This window comes from Macaca nemestrina, chromosome 2 (assembly GCF_043159975.1).
Source record: "Macaca nemestrina isolate mMacNem1 chromosome 2, mMacNem.hap1, whole genome shotgun sequence".
NCBI classification, from domain to species: domain Eukaryota; kingdom Metazoa; phylum Chordata; class Mammalia; order Primates; family Cercopithecidae; genus Macaca; species Macaca nemestrina.
The window spans coordinates 15,909,935-15,923,458 of record NC_092126.1 but is presented as its reverse complement, the minus strand read 5'-3'; the positions used below and the strand labels follow the sequence as shown (position 1 = coordinate 15,923,458).

At 43.9% G+C, this 13,524-nt stretch overlaps 1 protein-coding gene and 1 pseudogene across 3 annotated transcripts in view; both read left to right on the top strand.

The window, feature by feature from the left end:
- The window catches only part of LOC105470952 (glycerol-3-phosphate dehydrogenase 1 like), a 62,519-nt gene extending 51,501 nt beyond the window's left edge, over positions 1 to 11,018 (top strand). For 2 of the 3 annotated variants that reach the window (XM_011723313.2, XM_011723312.2), the window contains exons 6-8: positions 1,131 to 1,364; positions 1,816 to 1,922; positions 8,127 to 11,018. In XM_011723313.2, the coding sequence (XP_011721615.1) occupies positions 1,131 to 1,364; positions 1,816 to 1,922; positions 8,127 to 8,223 (438 nt within the window). In that variant the 3' untranslated portion in view covers positions 8,224 to 11,018. The remainder of the gene's footprint in view (positions 1 to 1,130; positions 1,365 to 1,815; positions 1,923 to 8,126) is intronic. The other variant, XM_011723314.3, reaches the window with a different exon arrangement.
- Positions 11,019 to 13,346: 2,328 nt separating this feature from the next.
- LOC112424804 (small nucleolar RNA U13) lies at positions 13,347 to 13,444 on the top strand (annotated as a pseudogene).
- The last annotated feature ends 80 nt before the right edge of the window (positions 13,445 to 13,524 follow it).

Sequence of the window (13,524 nt, the reverse complement as noted above, 5' to 3'; positions counted from 1 at the left end):
CTGCTCAAATCTGGGACCATAGATGATGTGTAAATGAATGGGTAGGGCTGGGTTCCCATAAAACATTATTTACAAAACAGGCGCTTGGCCTAGATTGCCAGTCCCCGTACCAGATTATCAGCTTCTGAAAAGGCAGGCTCTGTGTCTCATTTGCCTCGTGTCTAGCAGAGGCCATGCAAAGAGTGAGTGATCCATAAAGACTCATTTGGGGATTATTAAATGAAACAAAAGGCTGGAATTTGAGCTGCACACATACAGGCCTCATGACCCAGTGTTTCAACTCCTAGGTCATACCCAACAGGATTGCCTGCACGTAGTCACTGGAGGGCATGTGCCGGGGTGTTTATGGCAGCACTATTTGTCATGGCCCCAAACTGGAAACTACCCCAGCGCCAGGGGACAGAAGACAATTAAATAAATTGCAGCATATTCACAAAATGGAGTACTATGCAGCAATTAAAAGAAATGTGCTCTATGTAAAAATGTGGATGAATCTCACAAACACGATGTTGAATTAAGACAAAGAAGCTACACATAAAAGATTACATATTGTATGACTCCGTTCACAAAACGTTGAAAGGCAGGTAAAACGCAGCTGTGCTGGGAGAAGTTAGGAGGATGGTTACCCTTGCTGGTGGAGGCGGCTGTGCTTTTTTCCGTTATCAGTGTGCTGGCTATGGGGGCGTGTTCAGTTTGTGGAAATCCTTCAATCTGTGCACTTAGCATTTGTGTACTTTTCTGTATGAATGTTGTGGTTGCATAAAGCACTCCATTAAAAACAAAACAAAAAGTAAAGTAGTTTATCCAAATATTATTTAACCAAAGACTACTATCAGCCGTTCTGATTTTCTGGCCAATGCTCTTCAACTGCTGACCCCTGCTGACCCCAAATATGGGCTCTTTGTCCTAGAAGGGGAACAGGGAAGCCTTGTCTCTCCTTTCGTCATCTCTTTCACCCAGGTGTACAAGAGCAGAACCTGGCATTGAGCATTTTGAGGAGGATGGAGCCAGTGTCCCTGAGAGCCAATCCCATCTGGTCTGTCCCTGCCTCAGCATCCCCCACCACCTCTGGCATCCATACCCACAGTGGGTGCTGTAACGGCATCTGGGCTTTGTCATCTCCTTTGCAGAACATTGTAGCTGTGGGAGCTGGGTTCTGTGATGGCCTCCGCTGTGGAGACAACACCAAAGCTGCCGTCATCCGCCTGGGACTCATGGAAATGATTGCTTTTGCCAGGATCTTCTGCAAGGGCCAGGTGTCCACAGCCACCTTCCTAGAGAGCTGCGGGGTGGCCGACCTGATCACCACCTGCTACGGAGGGCGGAACCGCAGGGTGGCCGAGGCCTTCGCCAGAACTGGGAAGGTAGCCCCTCACCTGCCTCCCGCACCCCCTCCTTCCTCACTTGAGACTCCTGGCTTGGGGTGAGCTGCAGCCCAGTGGAGATTTCATGCCAGCATCTGTTTGCTGGGATTGTTCTCTTTGCCTGGCTGCTTTGTCACTTGACTCTTCTGTTCTTTATCTTTGTGTCTTTATCTTTCCTTGGCCTCCAGCAGGGAATTGAAACTCTTCTCTCCACTCTGCTCTTGAAATAAATGATGCTAGGCCAGGCATGGTGGCTCATGCCTATAATCCCACCACCCTGGGAAGCCAAGGTGGGAGGATTGCTTTAGGCCACAAGTTTGAGGCCAGCCTGCACAATATAGCAAGACCCCATCTCTACAAAACAAAACAAAACAAAACTTAAAAATTAAACAAATAAATGATTCTTCAGTCTTTACCATAGTTTTTTTTTTTTTAATCCTTTATTTTTAAGACCATTGAAGAGTTGGAGAAGGAGATGCTGAATGGGCAAAAGCTCCAAGGACCTCAGACTTCCGCTGAAGTGTACCGCATCCTCAAACAGAAGGGACTAGTGGACAAGTAAGTCTCTCAGTCGCCCATGAGACCAGATAAATGTCCATCGTTCCTTTTCTCAGGACTTCCAGCCCCACGGAGATGAGCTAGACTATTTGACAAGTGCCCTTAGAACTTACCTGGATTAGTTCAGTCCTTTCTGTGACGTAAACATCTGTGATGAGAAGCATCTACCTACCCCCAAAACATGTGTTTACATGAAACCAGGCTCAACATCAATGAAAGGAGCTCAATTCTATAAGTCACGTTATAAAATATGAAGTTTAAAATTCTAGTTTGTCTTGCAGGGTGTTTGGTAAAAGCTACATATTATAAGTTTTAAAATTTGTAAAAATGATTACTTTTGTTTTATAAAAAAGTATGGTCAGGTTATTAAAATGTCAAGTCAGAAAAGAAGGAAGGACAGGTTAGCCCAACATTATACCATCAAAAGGGAGCTCTGTTAAGGTTTGGTGCACAGCCTTCTAGTCTCTTTATCGGGTGGGTAGATGGGGCATAGGATGGGATGGGATGGGATGGAATGGGATGGGATGAAGGGATGGATGATGGGTGGGTGGGCGGGTGGGAGGGAATGGGATGAGATGGATGGATGAATGGATGGATGGATGGATGGATGGATGGATGGATGGATGATGGATGGGTGAATGGATGAATAGATGGGTGGGATGGGATGGGATGAGATGGATGGATGGAGGGATGGATGATGGATGGGTGCATGGGTAGATGGGTGAGTGGATGGGTGGGATAGGTGAATGGATGGGTGATGGGTGGGATGGTATTGGATGAGATGGATGGATGGAGGGATGGATGATGGATGGGTGCATGGGTGGATGGGTGAGTGGATGGGTGGGATGGGTGAATGGATAGATGATGGGTGGGTGGGATGGGATGAGATGGATGGATGGAGGGATGGATGGTGGATGGGTGCATGGGTAGATGGGTGACTGGATGGATGGTGGGTGGGATGGGATGAGATGGATGGATGGAGGGATGGATGATGGATGGGTGCATGGGGTAGATGGGTGAGTGGATGGGTGAATGGATGGATGATGGGTGGGATGGTATTGGATGAGATGGATGGATGGAGGGATGGATGATGGATGGGTGCATGGGTTGATGGGTGAGTGGATGGGGGGGATGGGTGAATGGATGGATGATGGGTGGGTGGGATGGGATGAGATGGATGGATGGAGGGATGGATGATGGATGGGTGCGTGGGTAGATGGGTGAGTGGATGGGTGGGAGGGGTGAATGGATGGATGATGGGTAGGTGGGATGGGATGAGATGGATGGATGGAGGGATGGATGATGGATGGGTGCATGGGTAGATGGGTGAGTGGATGGGTGAGATGGGTGAATGGATGGATAGATGGGTGGGTGCATCCATCCTCCATTGCCCTTCCAGGCCAGTTGTGTGTTAAAGGTGGGCTGGAGTCAGTTTATTTGCCACCTGATTGAGAGAGTGAGCCCTGTAGCACCACAAAAGCTTCTCAGCCTCTCCGAGGCCACTCCCCAGCACTACCTGCTCCACAGCACTTTCTCTTGCCGATTTACTGAGCATGATTGTGGGGGACCATAATCATGATGCCAACTATACCACTACATAAATGCTTATGTAGCATATTGTATGTATCCTTAACTCTCCTGAAACACCCTCTGGGGGAGGGAAGTCTGGTTGCCTAGGACTGGAAGGAGCTGGGCAGCTGGATGGACATGCTGATTGTGGCTAATTCAGAGCATGAGCTTCTCTCCAAGCTGGAAGGAGGGTCGTGGATGGCGTTGCTGTCATCTCTGGTTGCAGCTCTTCATCCTAGTTCCATCAGTTCAGGTGTCTGCTGGTCCCAGTCATGCATCTTCACCTCCCCCTGCACCCAGCACCCTTCCTTCTTTTACCCAGAGCAAATTAATCAGCCATGGAGTTCCATACTGAAAGTTAAAAATGAGGGTGGATGGAGCGTTTGTCTTTCCCCTTTAATTTGCACTTTATTTTTCTGAAATGGCTTTTAAAACCAGCCACGCAGAGATGGAAGTTCACAAACAGGCTGCCAAAGGAGGAGAGCTACCTTTAAATTGTGGCTAAAAGGCAAATGCCTCTGACGTGCATGATTTTCCTTACCTACTTAGCAGCAGACAGTGATATATTTGTGTGTGGTTGGACTACTTGAATGACCACTGAGCATTTATCAAGAAATTTTTTTAAGTCTCAAAAAAAAAAAAAAACAAAAAACCTGTCTGTTTGGTGAGACTCTCCCAATCAGAATTTTCAAGTGGCATCTGTGTGCTAGCAAGGGCTGCCTTGAGAGGATTCTCTGGATGGACAGGTTGGCTGGGCACTAGTCTGTTAGCTCCAGGGGGACATGGACTAGAACAGCGATTCTGGGGCCAGGAGCTGCCTGTTTCCAAAGCAGGTGTAATCAAGCAGGTAAATCTCTGCTCTGAGCAGGCAGCTCTCCTTGGTCATGTCCCATTTTATTTCTTCTGATTAGAAATTGAACAGGCTGCACCTGTGCTTAATGACATCGCTGCTGGTTTGAAGGTGGCAGCACCCTTCTCCTGGGCTGGAGTGTAGAATCCCCTGGGACTCCTCCCCGTTCTTTGTACCACCTGCCTCCTGAAGGCAGAGGCCTATCGTTCTCCCTTTGCACCACCTCTTACTTTGATTCCTTTTTTCTTTTTCATTCTGACCACCACTTCTCCGGTCTTCCTCTGTTTCCTTCTCCCCTCCCTTCTCTTCTCCATTGCTATAGAAAAAATAGCAGGAGGGTAACATTCAAGGCTGCCCTGTGGCTTATTAACCATGTGGCCTTGGGCAAGTCACGTATTTAGCTGTCCTGTGCCCCAGTGTTCTTATCCACAAAATTAAGATGGAAGATCAGATGATCGCCATGATCCCTGCTAGCTTGAGCATTCACATTCAGAGGCCTCCTGCTCTTATGGAGTGAAGCACATGGTCCTTAGGCAGAGGTGGCCCCCCTCCATCTAGCACCAACGTAACTTCCTGCAGTATATCCTCTTACTCCCTGTGGTACCTTCTTTTCTTGAATAGAACTTTTCTTTGCCTCCTTCTCAGACTCCTTCTCAGGCCCTGTCACATGTTGAGGTACTAGGGGTTAGGACCGAAGCACATGAATTGGGAGGAGGGCATAATTCAGCCCATACACAACGTGTTCTCTGAGGTGCATGTGGTAAGCTCCTGGGTCTCACTCTGTCACCCAGGCTGGAGTGCAATGGTGCAATCTCAGCACTGCAATCTCCGCCTCCCGTGTTTAAGTGATTCTCTTGCCTCAGCCTCCCCAGTAGCTGGGATTACAGGTGTGTGCCCCCACACCCAGCTAATTTTTGTATTTTTAGTAGAGACTGTTTTTTTTACCATGTTGCCCAGGCTGGTCTCCTGGCCTCAAGCGATCTGCCCACCTTGGCCTCCCAGAGTGCTGGGATTACAGGCATGAGCTGCCACACCTGGCCTGGCTTTATTTATAATACTGCACATCCCTGTACTTAGTCTGAAGTCTGAAACATCTTAAGCCCTCCATATTGATTAGTGGGATAGCTGACTGGTTTGGCAATTTTTTTTTTTTTTTTTGAAACAAATTCTTGCTCTGTCGCCCAGGCTGGAGTGCAGTGGTGTGATCTTGGCTCACTGCAACCTCTGCCTCCTGGGTTCATGCCATTCTCCTGTCTCAGCCTCCTGAGTAGCTGGGACTACAGGCGCCCACCACCACGCCTGGGTAGTTTTTTGTATTTTTATTAGAGACAGGGTTTCACCATGTTAGCCAGGATGGTCTCAATCTCTTGACCTCGTGATCCACCTGCCTCAGCCTCCCAAAGTGCTGGGATTACAGGCATGAACCACCGCGCCCGGGCCTCTGGTTTGTCAATTTTTTTAAATGAAATGTTGTCTTTTTCTTCCTTTCACCTCTAACTTTATTTAGAGAGTCTTCCAAACTGATCTAATTGGCCTTTTAGCATTTTATATAATAGAAAATAATATCTAGATGGGTAGTGTAGCCTAATGGTTGCACATTGGCTTCAGAGTCCAAAACTGTGGTTCAATTTACGCATATACAGAATGGGGACAATATTTTCTACCTCATGGGGTGATTTTAAGGATTAAACAAGTTACTTGTCTGTAGAAATTTCCCTTCCACACACTTCATATCTCATTAACATCCCATCCACAGAATGCACTTTGGAAATGCTAGTTTTAAAAGTTAGAAGTGCTTCCAGCTGCAAGAGCAACACACGGTTACAACAGGGAATATGGAGATGAACATTGCTAAAGTGTTGGCCCAGTGGCTCTAGCTCTGGATTAGAATCTCAGTGATCCCGTTGGCTTTCCCTTGAACCTCAAGATGGCTGCAGCAGCTCCAGACATCACATTCACTTTTACACTCAGGAAGGGAACAAGAGTAGTCTAGGGTAATAGATTTTTCCTCTAGTGCCTCTCGCGGAGAGTAATCTTCCCCCAGAAACCTTCAGCAGATACATTATGTCTTGCTGCCTAGGACTGTGTTGCTTGGCTAATTCTAGGTGAAAGGCTAGGAAGGTGAGTAGTCTCTTCCAACCTTGGGAAAGGGAAAAGCAGGTTGGAAATGGCTTTGATGGTCAGTCGTCTGCTACCACACTGCTTTGGGGACATATGCATTGTTCTTGTTTCAGGAACAGGGAAACATAGCATGGAAGGACAAAGAAAGGGGCTGAAGTTTCTAGGCTTTAAATCCCATCCACAGGAATTTATTCGACGAATTCTCACTGAGCACCTGCCCCTTGCCGTGCATGGTGCCAGGCACTGAGAATACAGTAGTGAAAAAAACAGACTTGGTCCCCGTCCTCATGGAGCTTTCTCAGTCCAGGACACACTGTCCATCTTGTGGCTGCTATTATAAGCTGTCGTTACTGCACACCCACTATTTGCCAGTTGTGTACTGTACACTTCACACATAAGTGATTTAATACTTGCAGCAAGGCTGTGTATCCAGTCCCATTTTACAGATGGGCAAACAGGGTTAGAAGGATTATGAAACTTGCCGAGAGTTAGTAGGCTGTAGAGTCAGATTTGATTAGGTCTACCTGACTCCAAAAAAATAACAAACGTTCCATATGTTAAAAAAACTACAATGAAAAAACAGCCCTACAACGATAGACTCTCATAAAGACATGTGATCATTAGTACTGTTTGTTCTTAAATTATCATTATAAGATTCTGTCCAGCTAATTTTCAGGATTGCCTTTCAAGACTCCATTGATTTTGCCAAGCTCACTTTGAGCTATGTGTGTGTGTATTTAAAAGCCTGGGCCGGTGCGGTGGCTCACTCCTGTAATCCCAGCACTTTGGGAGGCCGAGGCGGGTAGATCATGAGGTCAGGAGTTCGAGACCAGCCTGAAAAACATGGTAAAACCCCGTCTCTACTAAAAAAATACAAAAATTAGCCAGGCATGGTGACACACACCTGTAATCCCAACTACTCTTAGGAGGCTGAGGCAGGAGAATCGCTTGAACCCAGGAGGTGGAGGTTGCAGTGAGACAAGATCACGCCACTATACTCCAGCCCGGGTGACAGAGTGAGACTTTGTCACAAAAAAAAAAAAAAAAAAAGAAAAAAAAGAAACAAAGCCTGATGAAATTATTTCTTTAATGACTTTTCACTTATATCTGTATTCACATCTTGGAAGAAGAGGTAAGCTAAATCAAGCTTCTGACATAAGATGAGTGCTTTGCTCCTCGTAGGTCCTCACTCAGATTCTCGCGGGAACGTTCCAGCCTACATTATTTGTGGTGATGTGTAGATTGCCTCATCGTTATCTTGGGATGATTCTTTTTGGAGAAGGGAGAGCAATTTAAAAATTTATTTGTACAGCTTTTAAAATAATGACAGAATATAGACTCATCCAAGATTTGACCAAGAGTCAGAGCCACAACTCTTCATGTAAATGACAACAGTTTGCCCTGGTAGGATCACCGTGTGACTTGTTTGTGGAAAGTGTGCTCCAAGCTTAATTAGGCAGAGGATGGTCTAGGTCGCACCAGGATCTGACAGCCACATTCCAGAGGCTGTCTGCAGAACAAATGATAAAGGAATGTAGAAAGTGCTTACCGTGTTTTCCATAGTCACATACTGACCTGCAATCTGTTAGGACAGAAAACCTAACTTATTCTCTGAGGTAAATCTAGTGGCCTAACCTTGTCTTTTCACATTTCTTCCCAACTAGGTTTCCATTGTTCACTGCTGTGTATCAGATCTGCTACGAAAGCAGACCGGTTCAAGAGATGTTGTGTTGTCTTCAGAGCCATCCAGAGCATACATAAAGTGAACCATGCAGCGTGTGGGGGGAAGTTCTGCCTTTCTGATCAATCTTTTGGGTTCACGTGGAAACCAGGACTTGGCAACATGATGTTTGTTTGACTGTAATCTCATCATGGATATGTACGGATTTTTACAGGATCGTTTTTGAATTGTGAGAGGCAGTTCATTGGCAAAGATGTACTGGGTAGTAACTAAACACACATGCAGACGTGTGAATGGTGGTTTATTCTGCATTCTGTGGATGTTTCTATGAGCCAAAATTAAATGTCTTTTTTCAAAATTGCTTATGAAATTTCCACACAATGGTAGCTTATAAGATTGGCACGATCTCAACTAAATTTTTTAGGTGTAATTCATACGTATTGGAGGATTTTTTTTTCTCATTCTTCTAATGTTAAATTTTAACCAGCTTTAACATGGTAGAGTGGAGGAGTGAGTGTGTTCAAAGATCAACATATTTAACTTTTAAATACTATCTTAAAGCCAGCATAATTAACTATTTTGATTGTGGGCTGACCTTTGTTTTTTGAACAATCAGGTATTTTTAATTAGATAATCCACTCATATTTTCCCCTCACTGCAGTTGTCTGCATTTTTAGCCTCTTTTCTCTTCATTAGTTGTCAGAATGTGCCTTCATCAAGGCTCAGCAGTAACAGAAGACAGAAAACTCACCTGGGATTTTCCTGCTGTGGCTGGCACATCCTTCTGATTAACAGACACCTGTATGATGCTTTTGGCTAGTTAGTGCATTTTTTGCAAACATTTTTCTTAAGCATCACAGATCCACTGGGGGGTGTGGGGGGCTACTGTTCCTCCTCTTGTTAGATGCAGTCACTCCTCCTGGTCACCTAGTGAGCAGGGACAGAGCCAGGAGTCAAGTGCAACGCCAAGGTGCATGACCCTCTGAGAAGTCACTGGGCTGATTTGACCGCCGACTAATTGGTTGTGGCAAATGCCAAGTGCAGCCTTTCCTGAGGCCGTAGGAGGGCTTCCTGCCACTGAGATCTGTGCAGGCCATCCTCTCAACAGTGCCACTCCAAGGGCGGTCCTCAGTGCAGCAGCATCAGCTTCACTTGGGGGGAGGGGATGGTCTCAGAAATGCAGGTTCCCAGGTCCCACTCTGGACCTCCGAAGGGGTGTGGCATCTGTGCTTCTGATGCTCACTACAGTTTTGGAACCACTACTTTAGAAAACCTGCTTTAACGTGGCATTCCTCTAATCGTGTTCCCTAGGAAATGAGTGTCCCAAGATCCAGTGATTATTCCAGGTGTTCCCTGGAAAGGTCGAGTGAGTTTGCGAAACACTACATGTGTACGCGTCTTGAAGGTATAGAATGTATGTTTATGCATCAGTGGAACCCATTTTTCTAGCCTAGCAAGTCCCAAACACATTACACTGAAGAGATATTTTGGTGAGGAAACTTGCCAGAGTTTTCAGGGAACACTGTTCTTAGGCTTAGGTGACCTTAGGATAACTCAAGTAGACCCTTCACTCCCTGTGAGAAATTAGGATGAATAACTACCTGTGGTATTGTTGGTTCTGAACTTCTCCAGTTTAGGCCTGCTGTGAATCTTTGATGAAGCTTTAAGGTGACACTGTTGTACAAGACGTCAGCTTTGCTGAAACGCACATTACCTGGAATAAGTGCTTTAACTGTAGAATTAGGATGGGATTTACTGTACTGTTTTGAATGAGATTGGCTTCAGAATAGCATTGCAGTTACCTTACATAGCACTTGATACGTGTTAAAGGAACATATGAATGTAATTTATATATTCCTGGAATTTCAGTTACTTTGTGAGATTTGGGGCTGTCCCTCAACCCCAGTTTAGGATTTCTTTTTTTCTATACCTTGAAATGACTATAAAATAGATTTTCATGGGAATTTTAAAGACTCTATCCAAAACATTTTTGGAGCGTTTTAAAGCCCCATACACAGACGTATACGAAAGCACACAAAACACTCCAGCTTTCAGCAGTTTTGGCGCCACCGTTAACCCACTTTGCTTGTCTCATGAAAAATCTCTGTTAAAGTATGTACATGGGTAACAAAAAGTTACTTTTAAAGATCCATAAAGGGCTGTAGGCTAATTGTGGTGTCTAGTAAGTAGCATAATGAGATGTGAGGAGTTGGGACTTTGCGTGTTTTGCGTATTTTCGTCTGCATTCAGCTTCTTACTCTGGGTTTGTACTCGAGTGTTATTTCTTTACAAATGCCCTTGTAATTACCACTCTGAAGTCTGCTGACTGTGTCTCTTGAACATACTTAGGATATTCTGCACATTATGGAAAAAGGTAAATTTTATAAGTTTCTGCTCTACTAACTGTAGATATTTATGACTCTGCGAGTTATCTATTTTTATAACCACCTGTGGTCCATTGTTCATTTTAATTCACATTTCTTACAAAGTGTGGTAACAGGGAGGGAGACACCTAGACTAGAAGCTCAATTTGTACAACTTCAGCCAATCTGTGAATGTAAAAACTACACTGTTGCCTTGCTAGGATCCACCCTCCTATAATGTGGAACAACTATCCGAATGAAATCCACCCTAGGAGATGGAGTCAAACTAAACTTGTGGTTTTTCATTTAACTTTTGACTATAACATGGCCCCATGGCATCCACACCAAGAGGGGTGTTGCGATGAGGTGCCGGTGTGCAAAGGGAACTTTAGCTTTTCCACTGGTTCTTATCTGCTAGCCTTTTACATACATGTGTACTATATTTGTTTACAGACTGTAGGTGGATATATAATTTAAAAGCTTGATTTAATAAACATTTAACCCCCTAAACTTGTGCTGTGGATCCTGTTTTTCTTTTTATCAATTTAGGTAATCATTTTATTTGTCAGCTCTTTCTTTTTTTCCTGAACTGTGTTTCATTACCAATATCAAAAACAGTTTTCAACAGAAGGGCTTCATCTCTAATCCCAGGCCTTAAATGCATCTGTTTTTATTGTTTACTGATATTTTTATATAATTGCAGTTTAGGATGGAGACCTTCTGGTGAATTTGAAATCCCCTTCTCCCCACTCCATATATACCTTTAAAATCTGGGAAAATCCAGTGCTGATCTCATAAAAATATAAGAGAAATTCCTAGAATCCTAAAACAAATAGGGGACCGATTGGCAGAGTCGAAAGGATTGGGTTGTGAAGCTTATGCTACACCAGAGCCCACCAAAGGCTATGTTGTCAGGGGAAAAATGAGCTAAGGAAAGCCAGGTATAGGCACAAACAAGGAGGCTGGGCCCCATGGGGAGAAAAATGTTTTGTTTTGTTTGCCACAGAGTCTCGCTGTGTCACCCAGGCTGGAGTGCTGTGGGGGCACACGCCTGTGGTCTCAGCTACTCAGGGGGCTGAGGTGGGAGGATCACCTGAGCCCAGGAAGGTTGAGGATGCAGTGAGCAGAGATCATGCCACTGCACTCCAGCCTGGGAGACAGAGTGAGACACTGTCTTGAAAAGATAAATAATTGAAAAATAATTCATTATGAGTGAAAACCAACAGATTTTTAAAAACAAAGAACCTTAGGATTTCAGATAATTTGAGTAATACCATAGATGCTTTTTAAAAATCATCTGAAATCCTTTATGGAGGTGGGGTCTTACTATGTCACCCAGGCTGGACTGCAGTAGTGTGATCATAGCTCACTGCAGCCTCCAACTCCTGGGCCCAAGCAATCTTCCTGCCTCAGCCTCCCAAGTAGCTAAGACTCCAGGAGCATGGTACCACACCCAGCTTTTTTTTTTTTTTAAAGTAAAGATAGGGTCTTGCTATGTTGCCCAGGCTGGTCTCAAACTCCTGGCCTCAAGCAATCCTCCCGTCTTGGCCTCCCAAAGTCCTGGGACTACAAGCATGAACCTGGCCAGATGCTTTGAAAGATATTTTTTAAAATAAAGGCATAAAAGAAGGATTAAAACATAAATTATTTGAGAGGAAAAAAGAATCCCAGCCAGGCAGATTTGAAAAAGAACCTATTCAAACATTTAGGAATGAATATAATCATTTGAATTTTAAAAATAGGCAGATGGAAAGATTAAAGACTAGATTTGACAGAGCTACAGATGGAATTGGCAAACTGGAAATGAGATCTGAGGACATTAAAGTATTAGCAAAGAAAATATTTGAGGATTTAAAAGGTAAGTGGAAGATAGAATAGGACTTGAACATGCATCTGATAGGAGTTACAGAAGAGAGAAAAGGGAGGCAATTTTTGAAGAAAAGGCTGAAATTTGTCCTGATTTAATTATGTGCATTCAATTTTATGTTATTCTCCATAATGTATCTCTATTAAAATTTAATCATGTGGTCTTTATAACTTTTTATGACTACATATAAACTAAGTTGATGGTGAATGTTTTTGAGGAAATACGCTTTATGAAGAATCTGTATGGATAATCTAATTTACTGAAGCTATGATTGATTCAAGTTACTGAAGCAAGTGATGTTACCTTTGGTAGGGATGGGTGACAGCAGGCATGGTACTGTGGGAAGATTTGTTCTAGCTCCTGCTTAACCATTTAATATCCATGTTGTTTAGCCAAGTCAGCTAACTTCTCTTTGAAGTTCATTTTTCTCATTGGTAAGTGGGAATAACATCTGTGCAGCCTGCCTCATAGAATTGCTGTAAAGGTCCATAAAGAGCAGGAAATCAACATATTAAAGGAGAAATATCTGTTTGTGGCAGAAACAATGCCATATGTTCACTAAATTATTTTTTCTTTTTTTTTTTTTTTTTTTTTTTGTAGATACACAGTTAAATTACATTTCCCAACCTCCCCAGCAGTTAGGTGGCACCACATGATTGAGTTGTAGCCAATGACATAGGGAGACAAAAATGCCACTTTCAGGTGTTCTGTTCTGTCTGATTCTTCGTTATTTCTTCTGTGTGTGCTGGTTGGATATCAATTTCCAGTATGTTCTGGAAGCCATACATTGAAGATGATGGGCCCCTTTTCAGCCAGGATTCTACAAGACAATGTGGAGAAAGTACCCCCCCCAATCACATTGGTCTGTGATTGATAGGTATAAAAATTATTGTATTATGCCACTGAGACATAGGGGTTACTTGTTATAGCAGCTAGCATAACTTTATTCATTGCTAAAAAGATGTTTGAGGAGATCCTTTTGTGGTTGATAAGTGTGATGATTGAGTTTTCATGCTCGTGTGAGATGTGCCCCCACTCAAACCTGTCACAACATCTACTTATTATCAGACATGAAAAAAAAAAAGATGTTTCAGGAATTTAAAAATGCAACTTGCAGAAACATCAAGAGATTAGGGAAATTTTCATCCCTT